General features: G+C 33.5%; 1 protein-coding gene across 1 annotated transcript in view; it reads left to right on the top strand.

The window, feature by feature from the left end:
• Positions 1-9,964, top strand: part of arr (low-density lipoprotein receptor-related protein 6) — a 49,153-nt gene extending 39,189 nt beyond the window's left edge. Inside the window, exons 13-17 of the mRNA XM_089241175.1 lie at positions 2,007-2,150; positions 2,333-2,535; positions 5,354-5,553; positions 6,741-6,941; positions 7,040-9,964. Coding sequence (XP_089097301.1) covers positions 2,007-2,150; positions 2,333-2,535; positions 5,354-5,553; positions 6,741-6,941; positions 7,040-8,462 — 2,171 coding nt within the window. The 3' untranslated portion in view covers positions 8,463-9,964. The remainder of the gene's footprint in view (positions 1-2,006; positions 2,151-2,332; positions 2,536-5,353; positions 5,554-6,740; positions 6,942-7,039) is intronic.
• The last annotated feature ends 4,476 nt before the right edge of the window (positions 9,965-14,440 follow it).

The raw sequence follows: 14,440 nt of genomic DNA, 5'->3' as shown, positions 1-14,440 counted from the left end.
AACGGGGAGTACCTGCTAATTTCTAGCAAAACACATTGAAGCCTTGTTTCACAAACAAAAGTGTCTGTAATAGAAAGTGTCTGTTATGGAAGTTCCACTGTAATACTTTCGTTGGTCAGGTAGTGCAAAATATCTGTCAGGTTTGGACAAATCCCAGGTGCCAGGTCGCCATGGTGATCAGAAAATCGGTATTGGCTCCTAAAATTTTCTAAATGTAGTTGCTAAATTGGAGTCTGAGGGTGACACAAAATTTTCTTATTTCTAATACTACATATTTTAACGTGGGAAAAGTAAAAGAAAACATTATTTAGGATCGCTTTTCTTGAGCAAAATACTGTGCTTGGCTCCTGAGAAATTGGGTCGCTTCCTAAATATTTTTTTGATTTGTCAAGCCCTGATCTATGTTATTAGACCTTGGCATTGTCACCAGTTTCTGGTAAAGAACAAACACACAGGTGACAAGTTCAGAAATATATTGAAAGTGATTTTAAGAGATATATAAAAAAATATTGTTTCAGTGGTTTCAAAATCTTTTAGATTATAGATGGACTTATTGTAGTAAAGAATATTGTTTTATCGAGAGGTGTTAAAAATTAGGCAAGACTTGAAAAAAAAAATTACGGTAGAGGGATTTATATTATTTTATCAAGTGTCATTGGGGTGAGATTCACTATATATTTCAGTTCTTTTCAGAATACCTCAGTTTCTTTCCTAATACCATAGTTGAATGGAACAAGCTCCCCTTCTCTATTGTTAACTCCCCCACAATCTGTGATTTCTTATCAAATGTTACAAAACATCTGTGTAAATCCACCACATTCTGTTGTATAGGCCCTTGAAAGGCCAAAAATAAATTAAATAAATAAATATTCCAAGGGGGATTTTCAAAGTTGGCTGCATCAGCTCCTCTGAATTTTCAAAATCAACATGCAGCTTTCCTGAACATCCAAAATTGGTATGTGTCACACCCCTTACCTATTTTTAAATCAAAATAGTGCTTGAAAAAAAGACACAACGAAAAGTTTCAAAGGCCATGCATTGCAGATTGTGTTAGATAGTATTATTACTGTGTAGTTATACTAGTATTACTATCTGTGTTAGATAGTAACATAGTTTATTAATGCCCTATGTGGTGTTAATGTTTGGTTAAATGGCTGAAACATAAGTTGTATTTAATTGCAATATATGATTTATTTCACTCATCATAGATCATTAAGATCATCTTCAGGGGTCTGTCCAGCCAAAATTTGGGTCTGTTTTTTGGACCCTTCACAAAATGAAAAGTAATGAAACCATAAATTTGGCATTTCATTTCTTTTTAAAAGATTAACTAGATCAGTGGTTTCCATACTTTTTGAAGCATGATCCCTTTTTGACAAGAATTTTATTCTTGTCAAAGGAAGGGGACACTCCCCTTCCTTCCCTGCTTCATCAATTTTTTTATACTTCAGTTGAAATTTAATCTATAAATGGTACTGCACCATACTATTCATATTTGCATAATGTGAACTCTGCCTTTTTCGAGTTTTTAAAAAACTGGCAATGTCATGGGAGATACATACCAGTAAACATCAACCTGTATTTAACAACAAATGAAAGTTTAATGATTTTCTTCTGATGTGAAATCTTCTGCAACTCCCCCCCCCCCCCTAGCTCATTTACGCTGCCCGCCGGGGTCGTGATCCACATTTTGGGAACTACTGAACACAATTATTTCATTTTCCACAAAATAACTTATTTCCACAGAATTGATGACCATGTTCACAAAAATAAGGAAAATTTCACAAAAAAAGGACCCAGCAAGAAAAGTCTGGACTGACCCCCCTGCTCTTATTCTATTCTGTGAATTAGAAGTTACATTTTTCATGCTGTATTGTGTATCAATAATTAAAATGTTATAAAAATTTCCTGCTTATGTTTTAAATATTTTTGAAGAGTTTTGAAATATGTTATAATATTTTTCCCAATCTTTGCTTTGAAACTCATTTAGTTGTATTTTTTGAAAGGTTGGAATCCTTGTGCTGTTAATAATGGAGGATGTGATCATCTGTGTCTATCTCTACCACCCTCTATTCAGCATAAATCTTACACACATAGCTGTGCATGTCCAACTCATCATGATTTGGCCAGAGACAACAAAACTTGCAGTCGTAAGTCTAACTCCTTTTTTAGCTTAATAATCTCAGAGAATTTTAAAGAAAAATCTATTTTTTCCCATTTGTTGACAAAATGGTAATTTGAATCAAATTTATGAACTTTTTATGCATTATTTTAGCTTGTTGGTTTAAATATGCTACTTATCATTATGATAACATTTGTATTTCATTTTCAGCTCCAACACAGTTTCTGTTATTCAGTCAGAGAAATAAAATAAGTCGTATATTGGTGAACTCTGTAGACTCTCCTGATATGACTGTTCCTATACATGGTTTGAAAAATATCAAAGCATTAGATTACGACCCTATAGAACAATTCATCTACTGGATCGATGGACGAACAAAATCAATCAAAAGAAGCCTTGAAAATGGAACTAAGGTAGGATATATAAAGTAACCTTGTATGCACCTTTTCCAGAAAACAGATACTCTGCTGCTGCTCTTTCTGTCATTATTGAACAACAAACAATATATAATTTTCTCATGTTCTGTTATTTATATCAGCATTATTAATCATATATGAGGCAATATACATGGTGATTATTATTAAGGTTTCATACTCTGAGTAGTTTTTCTCAAAAACTGCTCATCCGGATACAGCCAAATCTTTAGGATATCGTAATGAGACCATGGGAGAGAGATTTATGAAATAAAAAATAGTTCAATTTTTGACCACCAGGTGGAAAAAGTAGCGCTTTTTCATTGAATTTTCCTTTTCCCATGGACCATATAGCATATATGCCAAGTTTCAATGGAATACATCCTCCAGAATGGGCACTACATAGGTGAGGGTAGTGTCGATATATATTCTGTGGGCGAATATCAATTTTCTTAAAAATCATCACAATTGTAAATGCAATTATACTGTGTATATAATTTCCATATTTTTTAATTGAAAATAAAAATATTACAAATTTCAAATGATTGAAATTAAATTTCAATTGCACAATTTATCATTGAAATATTAAAAAACTGGCAGTTGAAACATTTTTATTTCCATGATATTGACAATCAAATTTAACAATGATATATAACAATTGATTGTAACGAATCAATTTATTTTTCAATGCTTGTTACAATTTTACATCTCATTAAGAAAATGTCAACCATTTATTTACTCTCAACTAGTAAATCATAAAATTTAATACTCATTTTCTTGTTTTTCCTCTTTAAATGCTCTTTGCCCCTTTTGTCGTTTTCAGTAGCTTAATACAGCGATACCTCAGCTGATGAAGATAATGTTTTAGCTGAAACATGATTATCTATAGGTTTCTATAGGAAAATAGGTTCATTCATTCGATGACCTACCCAACATTTCATAGCAACTTTCATAAAATACTAAGAAGCACTGTAAAAAAATGATAATAACTGATGGAAGGCTGAGATAAACAAATTCACAATTGAATAAAGGATAATTTGAAGGAAAATGAAAAACTGAATATCTTTTAATTTCACACTATGCAGTCAAGTTTATGAGTTATAGTGAAAAAAAGTTTGTGAGATGGTGTGCTATGTAATATATTCAGCTCATTTTTCTCGCATACACAACATGCAGATGGAAAAGTTCCTAAAATGTCCAGACTGTTGTTTTGTATTAGAATTGCCATAGCAATGAAACCATTCAAGTCTAAGGTTTTTTCTTTAATGTGTTTTCTCTTAGCTAAATCATTCATGTTACATGAAATGGCTCAAAATCTCTCTCAAAAAAGCAGGGTATCCAAAATGCAAAATTATTAATCTTTCTCAAGTGAATTACTCATTTGATTTATTTTGATTGGCATGAAAATTTAGTTCATGCGGCAGCTATTTTATGAGAGCTTATGCATCCATGTCAACTAAAATGCCAATTAGTTGAGGCAGAAAAACCTTTGTTTGCCAAAAAATTTATAAGCTGAGGCATTCATTAACCACTGTATCTTGTCGAGATATATCCTTTAGTGGTGAACTGGGCGAGTGTAATTCATTCTGACTTTCACCTTATTACAGTGAAATTCTGTTTTCAGTTTAATGTTTTCCCTATCCTAGAAATTTACCCTGACATAACCTCTTTCATGGAGGGGTTTTTACTGATTTTATTTTATTGTCATGTATAATCAGTAAATTTTTAATATCATACGTAGAAGACTTCCAATCTTTGCCAAAAAGTTTAAAAATTTTCAACGAAATTGCCAATTATTGCGTATAAATAGCCTTTGGCTTGAAGTAAAGTACTAAGGCAAGTCTGCAGTAAATTCAAAATGCATTTAACCAAAAAAAAAATTGGACATGATAAATATGTGAGAAGAATATTTATAGTCGTATTCATTTTTAACATGGATTTATAAATTATGCAAATTATTTCCATTATTTTCTCAATTTTAGCAAAGTTGTGAATTGTGAAAAAATATACTATTTTTTTAATGCTTTTAGCATTAAAAAAATAGTATATTTTTATATTAAAAAATTCAGCGAAAATTACCAGAAAATCTATAAATATCCTGTGAAAGGGGACATACCCATAAGCAAGTCAGAGCATGAAACATGTGGTAAATCTTTTTGTAATCATTAAGTATCAATAGAACAATAAACAAATATTTCCTATGTGTTATGAGCTCTATTCTAAGAATTTCTTGGGAAAACGTCATATAAACTTTAGTCAAATGTCATTGAAAAGGTGTCATTGTAACGAGGTCATTGTGTTTTCATTGATGTTATAAGCAAGGCTCATAACATTACTCTATATGGCAGTATTTCTCAAAGTGTTTGTTCCCAACTTTTGTCAGAGCATCTCACAGTGATTTGTATGCCTATTGCCCAGGGCGGTCTTAAGAGCATCATGGGCTCCTCTGGGCCAAGTGATTTTTTTAGGACCTACTCGGAAAACTCTTGAAAATTTCAGCCAGTTCTCTCTTATTTTTGTGATGTCCTTTTTCTGTTGCGGCCCCTATGCATTAAAGCTGCACCGCTATTTATGTCTTGAAGTGGCTCTTTTATAAGTGAAAATATCTACTGTATATACTATATATATATATATATATATATATATATATACACACACACTATTATATGGGGGAACCACAGATAAATCATGAACTGGACAAAGGAGCCGCAGGTAAAAAAATTTGAGAAAATTTTCTCTATGGGAATCAGTCGGATCAACCAATAATTATTGGTATTACCAAGTTTGAGTGTAATCAAATTTCTTATTCTTTCAATAGGTAATTGTGGTTGTTCCTAACCCTGGAGATGCTATACATCCTTATGACATGGCAGTGGATTCATATTCAAGAGTTATATACTGGTCTTGCTCTCAGAATAATATTATCAATGTGACTGGTTTGAGCGGACATCCAATTGGGACTGTAGTTGGTCATGATGATGACAAGCCTCGCTTTATCGCTGTTCATCCATTAAAAGGGTAATCACTTTTGCATATTTTGTGTTGGAATGATCATCAGTTTAATTTGAATTATTATTTTTTACATCAATTTATTATTTTGTTATACTTTATTTTTAAATACCCCCAATTTAAATTTACTTCTTGAAAAATTAATCATAATGTGAGGCAGAGATTTTTGAAATCAAGAGATACACATACATATTACTGGTAAAATTTTTTTAAAACTCTAAATCAGGGTTGAGCAACTTGCGGTACGCATGCCAAAAGTAGCACACTATGGTACTGTGTTTCCTTCAAAATAAGAACCAATCTTATATTGATTTTTGCTCTAGAAAATGCACTAGGGCTTATTTTTGGCTGTTGTATTTATTGTTAGAAATGCTGTGGCAGTAAATCACTGTTGGCAAGCGATTATCAGGATGAATCCATAATCTAATGAAGCCCCAAAGAAATTTTCAAAATTTTCAACAGTGCTCAAGAGTGAATTAGACTGGGTGGATTGAACTGTCTAAGCAGAATGGGGGAATTTTTTCAGATGAGGTAGCATTCCATGTGCCCAACAGTTTTAATAAGTAAGATAGCCCCAATTTGGTGCTTGGAAAATCCTGATGCAAGTTTTGAAGTGCAAAGAATCAATGTGTGGTGCAATCTTTCACGCGATATAGTTGTCGTTCAACCATTTTTCATCTGGGTAACAAAAGGAGCACATATTGCCAGTGCAGGAGGCAGTACATTGATTTTTTTTTACGGGAACTTTTTGGGGGTTGCTTTCAATTTATATATTTTTTCTCAACATTTCCAACTTCTTGTAAATAGTGTTGGAACTGATTAAAAATAGAGACATTTGACTCGGGCACCCTGTACATTCAACAGACATGAAGGCAATATGATAATTATCAATTTTTTCAGCTGTATCGCAATATTTTTTTTGCAATGTTATTTCTGATGTGAGTTGCAATGTTGTCGCTTCTGCAACAAAGCAATGCTTTTAAAAAATCATCAAAAAGCCTCTGTTGCTTTTTTACATTTGGGATTACATTCTGGATAAGTGAAGGGTTGAATAATCGAATAACACAAAATACTGACAAAATTTTGTAAAAATTTATATGCTAATGCAGATTTGATATTTTCTTCCAGCTTAAAACTGTTTAATCAGTTATTGAGCATCAATTATAGTATATGAAGTATTAATTTTTTTTATGCAGTTTATTGTTTTGGACGAATATGGTTCATCCACCTCAGATTGAGATGTCAAGTTTAGATGGCCAGAAGAGAAGAGTGCTGTTTATGAATGATATGGAGCATCCAGTTTCTCTAACAGTTGATATGACAGATGATCTGCTTTTCTGGGCCGATCTTGGGGCTGCAAAAAAAATTGAAAGCGCTGAAATCACTGGGAAGAACAGGCAAGTTTGCTACTACATTTTATGTTGAATATTATCTAAGCTAAGGTTATTAGCTCTGGATGACATTAATATTTGTTTATTTTTTTGTTTTCATGTAGAAAAGTCATCTTATCCAGCAATATCTTGCATCCTGTCGCTTTGACTGTGTTGGGGAAAAGCTTATTCTGGATTGATCAAGATCAGCAAACAATAGAGAAAGTTGACAAGATCACAGGCAAAGATCGGCAACCTGTTCAAGGCCGTATGTCTCTGTTGACCGACTTGATAGCCGTCAGCGTTATTTCTCGTGAAGATTATCATAACCATCCATGTTCATCTAAAAATGGTGGCTGTTCCCACATATGTCTCATTGAAAAAGAGAAGAAACGATGTTCATGTCCCATTGATTTGGTTCTGGCAACGGATGAAAGCACTTGTGTTGATATTCCCACATGCCCAGCAGATGAATTCAGATGCCTATCGGGTGCAGCCTGCATTCCCAATGTGTGGAGATGTGATGGCTTAGCAGAATGTCAAGATATGTCTGATGAGATGTCATGTCCAGATTGCAAGTCACATCAGTTTAGATGCCAAAATGGTGATTGTGTTGATAAAAAGTTTAGATGTGATGGAATCCCACACTGTAAGGATTACAGCGATGAACAGTGCTGTGAAAAGAAACAATTCTTTTGTGCTGATGCGTACCAATGCATCGATTTACTTATGATTTGCGACGGGAAATCAGATTGCAACGATGGATCTGATGAAAATAGTGCTCATTGTGAAGTGATAGTGAGCCAGAAACAGAACTTGGACAAAACTGTGTTGCACTTCAAAAACATTCCTACCTATTCTGTCGTAATTGCAGCTGCTGGTGTGCTGGTAATAATTGTGCTTCTGGCAGTATGTTTGTGCAAACGTAAGGAACCAGAAAATGATGGGATGGAAGTAATGATGGCATCCAGGCCCTTGAATCCACCAGGCAACTGTATGGGTGCTATTTGCGCTAGAAGTAATGGCATCAATGAACCAAGAAATGGGTCTTGTGTGGCAACAAGTGTATGCATGTCTCTTAATACCAGCACTGGTGGTCAGTTGTATGACCGTAATCATGTGACTGGTGCATCTTCTAGTAGTTCCAGTGCGACCTATCCTCATGCTACACTCAATCCACCTCCAAGTCCAGTGACTGGTCAATCTCAGTGTATGTACAGCTACTGCTGCCCCTCTCAAACATCATCCTCAGTGAGAACTTACAGACATTATCGTTCTAGAAACAGACCTCCGCCTCCTACTCCATGCAGTACAGATGTGTGTGATGACAGTGAGCCATATCTCTATAGGAACCATTACTGTACGTCAGGTGTTGAATCATCTTATGATTCTGACCCTTTTATTCCTCCACCTCCTCCTACCCCAAGGAGCCATGACTGTTTGTCAGATGAGAATTGTGACTCACTTTTGAGTTGTCCGCCTTCTCCTGGGACAGAAAAACATTATTATAATCCACCTCCATCACCAGCCCCAGAATCTGACATGTGAATGAATTTTATATGGGAGATCTGTTCACACACGATGGAGACCTTTTGTACGATATCCCTATTCAAAGCTTTATACCAAAGTTTTTTAAATTGTAATTATTCTGCATTTAAGTGTCCCGTGATGTTTTTTTTTGTGTTTGTCATGTCATGTTAACAGTGAAAATATGTGTGTATAAAGCATAATCAAAACATTGATCACACATCTCGTAAAAGATCTTTTTTATATAGTTTCCATCTTCATAAGAGCTCTTTTTTAGAAATATAAGTTTGGCTGAGATTGTTATTTCCTAAAAATGGCTGACTGGTAATGTTCTGTGGTAAAAATCCCCATAATAGTGTTTTCTGCACTTTTTCTTAAAATTCTTCCAGATCTTTCTGCAGTAGCACTAATTGTTCTGCGATGCACGTCGTAGATTTTGGCATATTCTGCTTTGGGGGTCATTGCCAAAAGCATTGTCGAAGGTAACTTAAATTGCCAATTGTTGCTAGGATTGCCCTTTGCAGGAAATGAAGCTAGAGAAGGAAGAGCTTAGGGAGAAAAAACATTCTTCATAGTTATGCTGAAATATGCCTTAAATTCTGAAGATCATGAAAAAATGCATTAAAATTACTGAAAATCAGTTCTGTAAAATTAGCGAAATATGCAAAGTTATAGAAATCCTAGACCTAATTATAAGCATTCAAAATATGAAAATTTATTAATGTAATAAGTTTTTTCGCAATTAAAATATAAGGGTGGATCAAATGAAAACAGAACAGGAGCCACAAAGTGAAATGACATGGTTTATTTCAAATGTAATCTCCAATGCTACACAAGCACTTGTCCTACTGTTTCACCAAGTGGTGAATACCCTGCTCATAGAAGTCCCTTGGCTGAGGTCGGAACCAGTTTTGTACATTGCTCATGACTTTGCTGTTTTGAGTAAAAATTATGATCCTTCAATACTTTTTCAGTGGACCAGAAAATGTGTAAGTCACAGAGTAGTAGCAAAGCATGCTGGCATGTTTTTATGATGAGGAAGGGAAGCTTCCCCTTGACTTCCTGGATCTTGGTCAAATGATCAATGTTGGTCAGTACTGCAATATCTTGCAGCGTATACGTGAAACCATCAAGGGCAAATGACATGGCAGTTATACACACCACATTAGATGATCGACCAGGGCTATGATTGGTTGGCTGGTATATTTCAGCCTTTGAATAAAAATCAAAACATGATTGCTATACATCTGGCCACTTATGTCGCAATATATCTCCCCCAAAGCAGAGTGTTTCTCTCTCATTTACACTCTATTTTACTCATATATACTTGAGTCTTCAAATAATGTTTCTTGTAACATAAGTTATAGTATTTTTCCCATTTATTTGTTTTTATAATATACTCCCATTCACACTGGGGACAACTAGTGCGGGAAAATTTGCTCAGTAGTCTCCAATTTTTTTTTATATACCACAGTTTTCCTGAGAGTACTTTCTTAACACCGTCAGCTACAACCCCCCCCCCCCCCCCCAATGGTCTTATTTGTCTATTCCAAAGCATGAAATTTTTTTTTAATTGATAATTGTGACCACAGTATCTTTCTTTTAATTCTATTTTCGACTTCCTCAATTTTTATTCAAAATAAACACATCTTATTAGTTGATGATCAAAATTTAAGGGAAATTTATATTTGGAGGCTGCATACTCAGGAACACTCTTTCAGCCAAATTCCCCTTGAAATTATGAGGTTGTTTTTTAGTTCTTTGTTTACAACAAATCTGTGCATGCAGTAAAAATAATTTTGTTAGAAAGTCTCACATGAGTTTGATGAGCTAAGTATTGCTGCATGCAATAATAAAACAAGTCATCGTTTTATTTATGTGCTATTTAGCAATATAATTGTAGAATAAGTGTGTATAATAGATAAATTCGGCATCTGTACATTTGCATTTTTTATAAGGTTTGTAAGATATTATTCACAAAGTGGTTGTTGGCATTGAAAAGTAACTGGTTTTAGTTCATATGTTCTTCAGAGGCATTCTACTTTTCGAGACGAGTGTACAAATTACTCAAGGTTCATTTCAGGTTGATAAAATGTGCCAAATTCTTTGTAATATGTATCAATATATGAAATGGAAGTTATATTTGTTGGTATTGTTTATTTGTCAAGATGGCAATATCGTAATGTTTTTGACATTGTACTTATTTATTGTTGATTGTTGTTGGCGACATGAAATCATTATTTCACAGCTCTTATTTGCACACAGTGTCTGTGGGGTTTTTGACCTGATATTTTTGTTGCTGTTATTATTTTTTCTTTTGACTTATATGAAAATTATCTATGAAAATTAATAACACAGTTTTTTTATGATACCAATTTAATTGAATGCTATCAAAATTTAATTGTTCATTTCTATTTTTCATAATACTCACTTTATTAATTACATGCAGTTTACATGAGTTCTATGATTTACTTATGGAATTAAAGCTCATTCATTCATGAATTGTATTATTATGGGGTCATTCAAGTATTACATCTTCATCGGGGGGGGGGGGGGGGGAGGAGGGTTCCAGATTTGCTGACTTTTGATGACGAGAGGGGGGGAGGGGGTTTTGAAGGTTGCTTACATCATCAACCACCCCCTTTTGAAGATATGAAATATTCTAAGCTGGTGACAAAATTTTGCTGACGGGGGAGAGGGTCAAAAATGGCTGAAAATCTGCTTACGTAATACTTGAATGCCCCCCCCCCCCCCCATGTAAGAAATTCATAATTTAGTTTTCGTGAAATATATTTATACATTCTGCTTGTTGATTATGCTTGAGACGCAATGATGTGAAGCCAAATGTAAATACTGTCGGCATTGTTGCCAACTTAGCTATTTTCTCACTAGATCTGGTCTTTTTTTTTTTTTGGGCATTTAGTTGGGGAAAAAAAGGAACTAATTGCAAAGCGAGCTAACGCAGGGTTTATGCTGGACTGATACTACAATGATATAATCAGCGATATGGACACGAATTGGTAAAAAAACCCAAAATTCAGATTTTTAACCAATCCATGTCAATGTCGTGTTTGTATCGCTTATTGTATTAGTTCAATGTGAGCCTGGCCAAAGTTAAATAATTATAATATTTCTGACAAAAAATTTTCTGGTTGTTTAGATCCTGATTTTAGCTGTTTTTTAAGCAAATTTAATCTTGTGTACAGAGAAGTTATTTATGCATTTTTGTTCTAATGGCAACACTGTCAGTCGGGCCCACTTATAATGAAATCAGAGAAAACGGTGAAAATACTTGTTATACATGGACTTTGTTATATCTATATTGCCTTGGTAAGCATAAATAAGATATACAAAATTCATGGGAAATAAAAAAATATTGTTGTATTTGAAAATTCATGATATCTATGTTTGCTATAAGCAAGTCTGCCCCCAAACTTATTTCAAAACAGTTAAGATATGCAAATAAATTGAATAAAAAATCGGACTAGTTATAGGTAAATATAAAAGTTGATGGTTTCAATTTAAAAAGAGGATGATTTGGATTATTCATATAATAAAATTCAGTGATTAAAATATAGTAAAACCTTTACAAACAGGCTACCTCCTTATGGTACAATTTTTATGACTAAATTCTTTCATATATATCCTTTATATTAATTTATCTTTATTGAAGGGGACATCACTATGTCCAGTAGAAAACTGGACATTAAGTCCAGTTTTCTGTGAAATGGAGGATGGTTTTATAAAAATTTCTATTGGATTTTGTATGAAATCTGCTATTGTCAATAGCATAGAAAAATTATTGAGATGAGATGATTACACAAGGATAATATAAAATGCGTTTTGGGAAGGGTGATTAATATTTGATTCCAAACAGTTAGTTTATTCAAAAACAGGAACATTTCTTCTTTAAAGGTTTTGTAATAAAAAAATTTAGTAAATTCTGCATTTAAAATGTGTTATTTAAAACGGGCGCACAAGTTATGACTCTTTGGGCCAAATGCAGCCTGCCAAGGAGAGTTTCCTCCTGGCCCACAGAAAAAGTGTTCCTAAAATAATTGTCGATCTGAACAAAACAGGATGGGTACACCGGTTTGTGACTTGCAAGTGATAGCCGAATCACATATATTGTTTTGACTGGAAAGGTTCTGAACCCCTTCTATTCAGAGAATTTTTGTAACTGTGATTTTTATGGGAAAAATTTATTTCTTTAAAAGAAAAGTATATTAATTGAGAGATTTTCTGTTTTTAGTAATCCTAATTTTTTTGCGTTTTGCCCCCCCCCCCCCCACACATAATGGAAACAATAATTTCTTTCACAAATTGTGAATTCTCACCAATTCTAGAAATCTGCATTTCCCATCTGGAAAGAAATAATTCTGTAATTTTTTATTTCTGAATTTCCACCAATTCTGGAGTTGTTTCCTCTAATATATTCTGAATTTTCATCAATTCTAGTAATATTTCTTTCATTTATTCTGAATTTTCATGGGTTCTGGAATTATCTGTCACAGTTATCTTTCTTATTTTCAATTTGTGGATTCTGAATTTTCATTAGTTCTCATACAGTTGTTTTACTAGGTCTTAATTTCACACACACAATTGATTTTAGAATTATTTTTTTCATCAATTTAAAATCTTCAATTCGAAAAATGCTCATTAATTTATATTTAATTACATCAATATTTTTTTGTATGGATAATATATCTAGTATTCCTGCATATTTCGTAGTAATGTATGAATTTTGCATGCCAAATTTTCCTCTCCCACAGAATTTATAAAATTGGGGATAAGGAACTCTGAAATTTTTAAGAAGTCTTTGGCATTTATTATTTTTTCACTGTACCCCTGTGTCTCTTAAGAGCCGGCCCTCATCACATATGACCCGGAGGCCAAAAAAGGTTCTGCACCTCTCATTTAGAGGATTTTCGTCACTATTTCTAATTTTAATGTAGTAAATTTATTTCTTCAAGACAAATTCATCGAATAGCAAATGATATTAACTGAGCAATTTTCTGTTTTTAGTAGTTCTAAGTTCTTTGCGTGATAATTGGTGCAGCCTTATGAGTGAATCATGGTTGTACTGGGTTGTAATAGCAGTTGAATAACAGTACAGAGGAGTAAAATGATAAACATAATGATTAACAACATATTGTTCTCACATAATTTTTATATAGAAGTTGAAAAATGTTTAGAAAAGTTTTATAAATGGTGTTAATTGAAGGAAAAACCCAATAGAGCTTCCACATATGTGGTATGAGGATTATTAATACTTTTAGGTGGGTCAATTCAGGGCTGTAGCTAGCCATTCCTGTGCCCTATGCAAGAATTTAAATTTAGGCCCCTTCTGGGGCCCCCCCCCCCTCCAAGTGAGCTCTGTGCAGGTGCACCTGTTGCACCTGCCTAGTTACGGCCCTGGGCCAATGGTTTGAGCAGCTAAAATATCCTCTTACTCACTAAATTAATTAAAAACGGGTTCAAAAGGGGAATTGTTGTTAATTTTATTATGTCCAATATTTATATTAAAACTTGTTAAATTAGTTGTTATATTAGCAGTTTGATAGGTTTTTTCCATTAAGCATGTTTACATGGATGAGTGTACAATATTATTAATCAAAGAGGCAGCATTGAATTTTTTTTTATTAACAAGGGTACTTATTTTCGGGTATTTATGACATACACAAATTTCTGCTCAGAATATTTGAATATTTTTTAACATCATGAGGTATACAGTTGACATTGGTTATAATTTCCCCCATCATTGTCCCAAAAACTGGAGTTTTTTCAGATGATCATCATATCAAAAGGGAAAACATATTATAACAATAAAAAATTTAGGCTTATCCTGCCTGTCGCTATGATGTGGGATTATTATAACAAGCATTGACTGCATTATCATGTGACTTGACAAGCTCATATTTCACAGTAATATAGTGTTGTTATGTATTCATGTATATATATATATATATATCATATACCATGAAACCTAGATATAACAA

This window comes from Pholcus phalangioides, unplaced genomic scaffold (genome assembly GCF_987345545.1).
Source record: "Pholcus phalangioides strain wild (caught in Gottingen) unplaced genomic scaffold, Ppha-v1.0 ptg000013l_1, whole genome shotgun sequence".
NCBI lineage: Eukaryota > Metazoa > Arthropoda > Arachnida > Araneae > Pholcidae > Pholcus > Pholcus phalangioides.
This window is presented reverse-complemented; position numbering and strand designations above follow the sequence as displayed.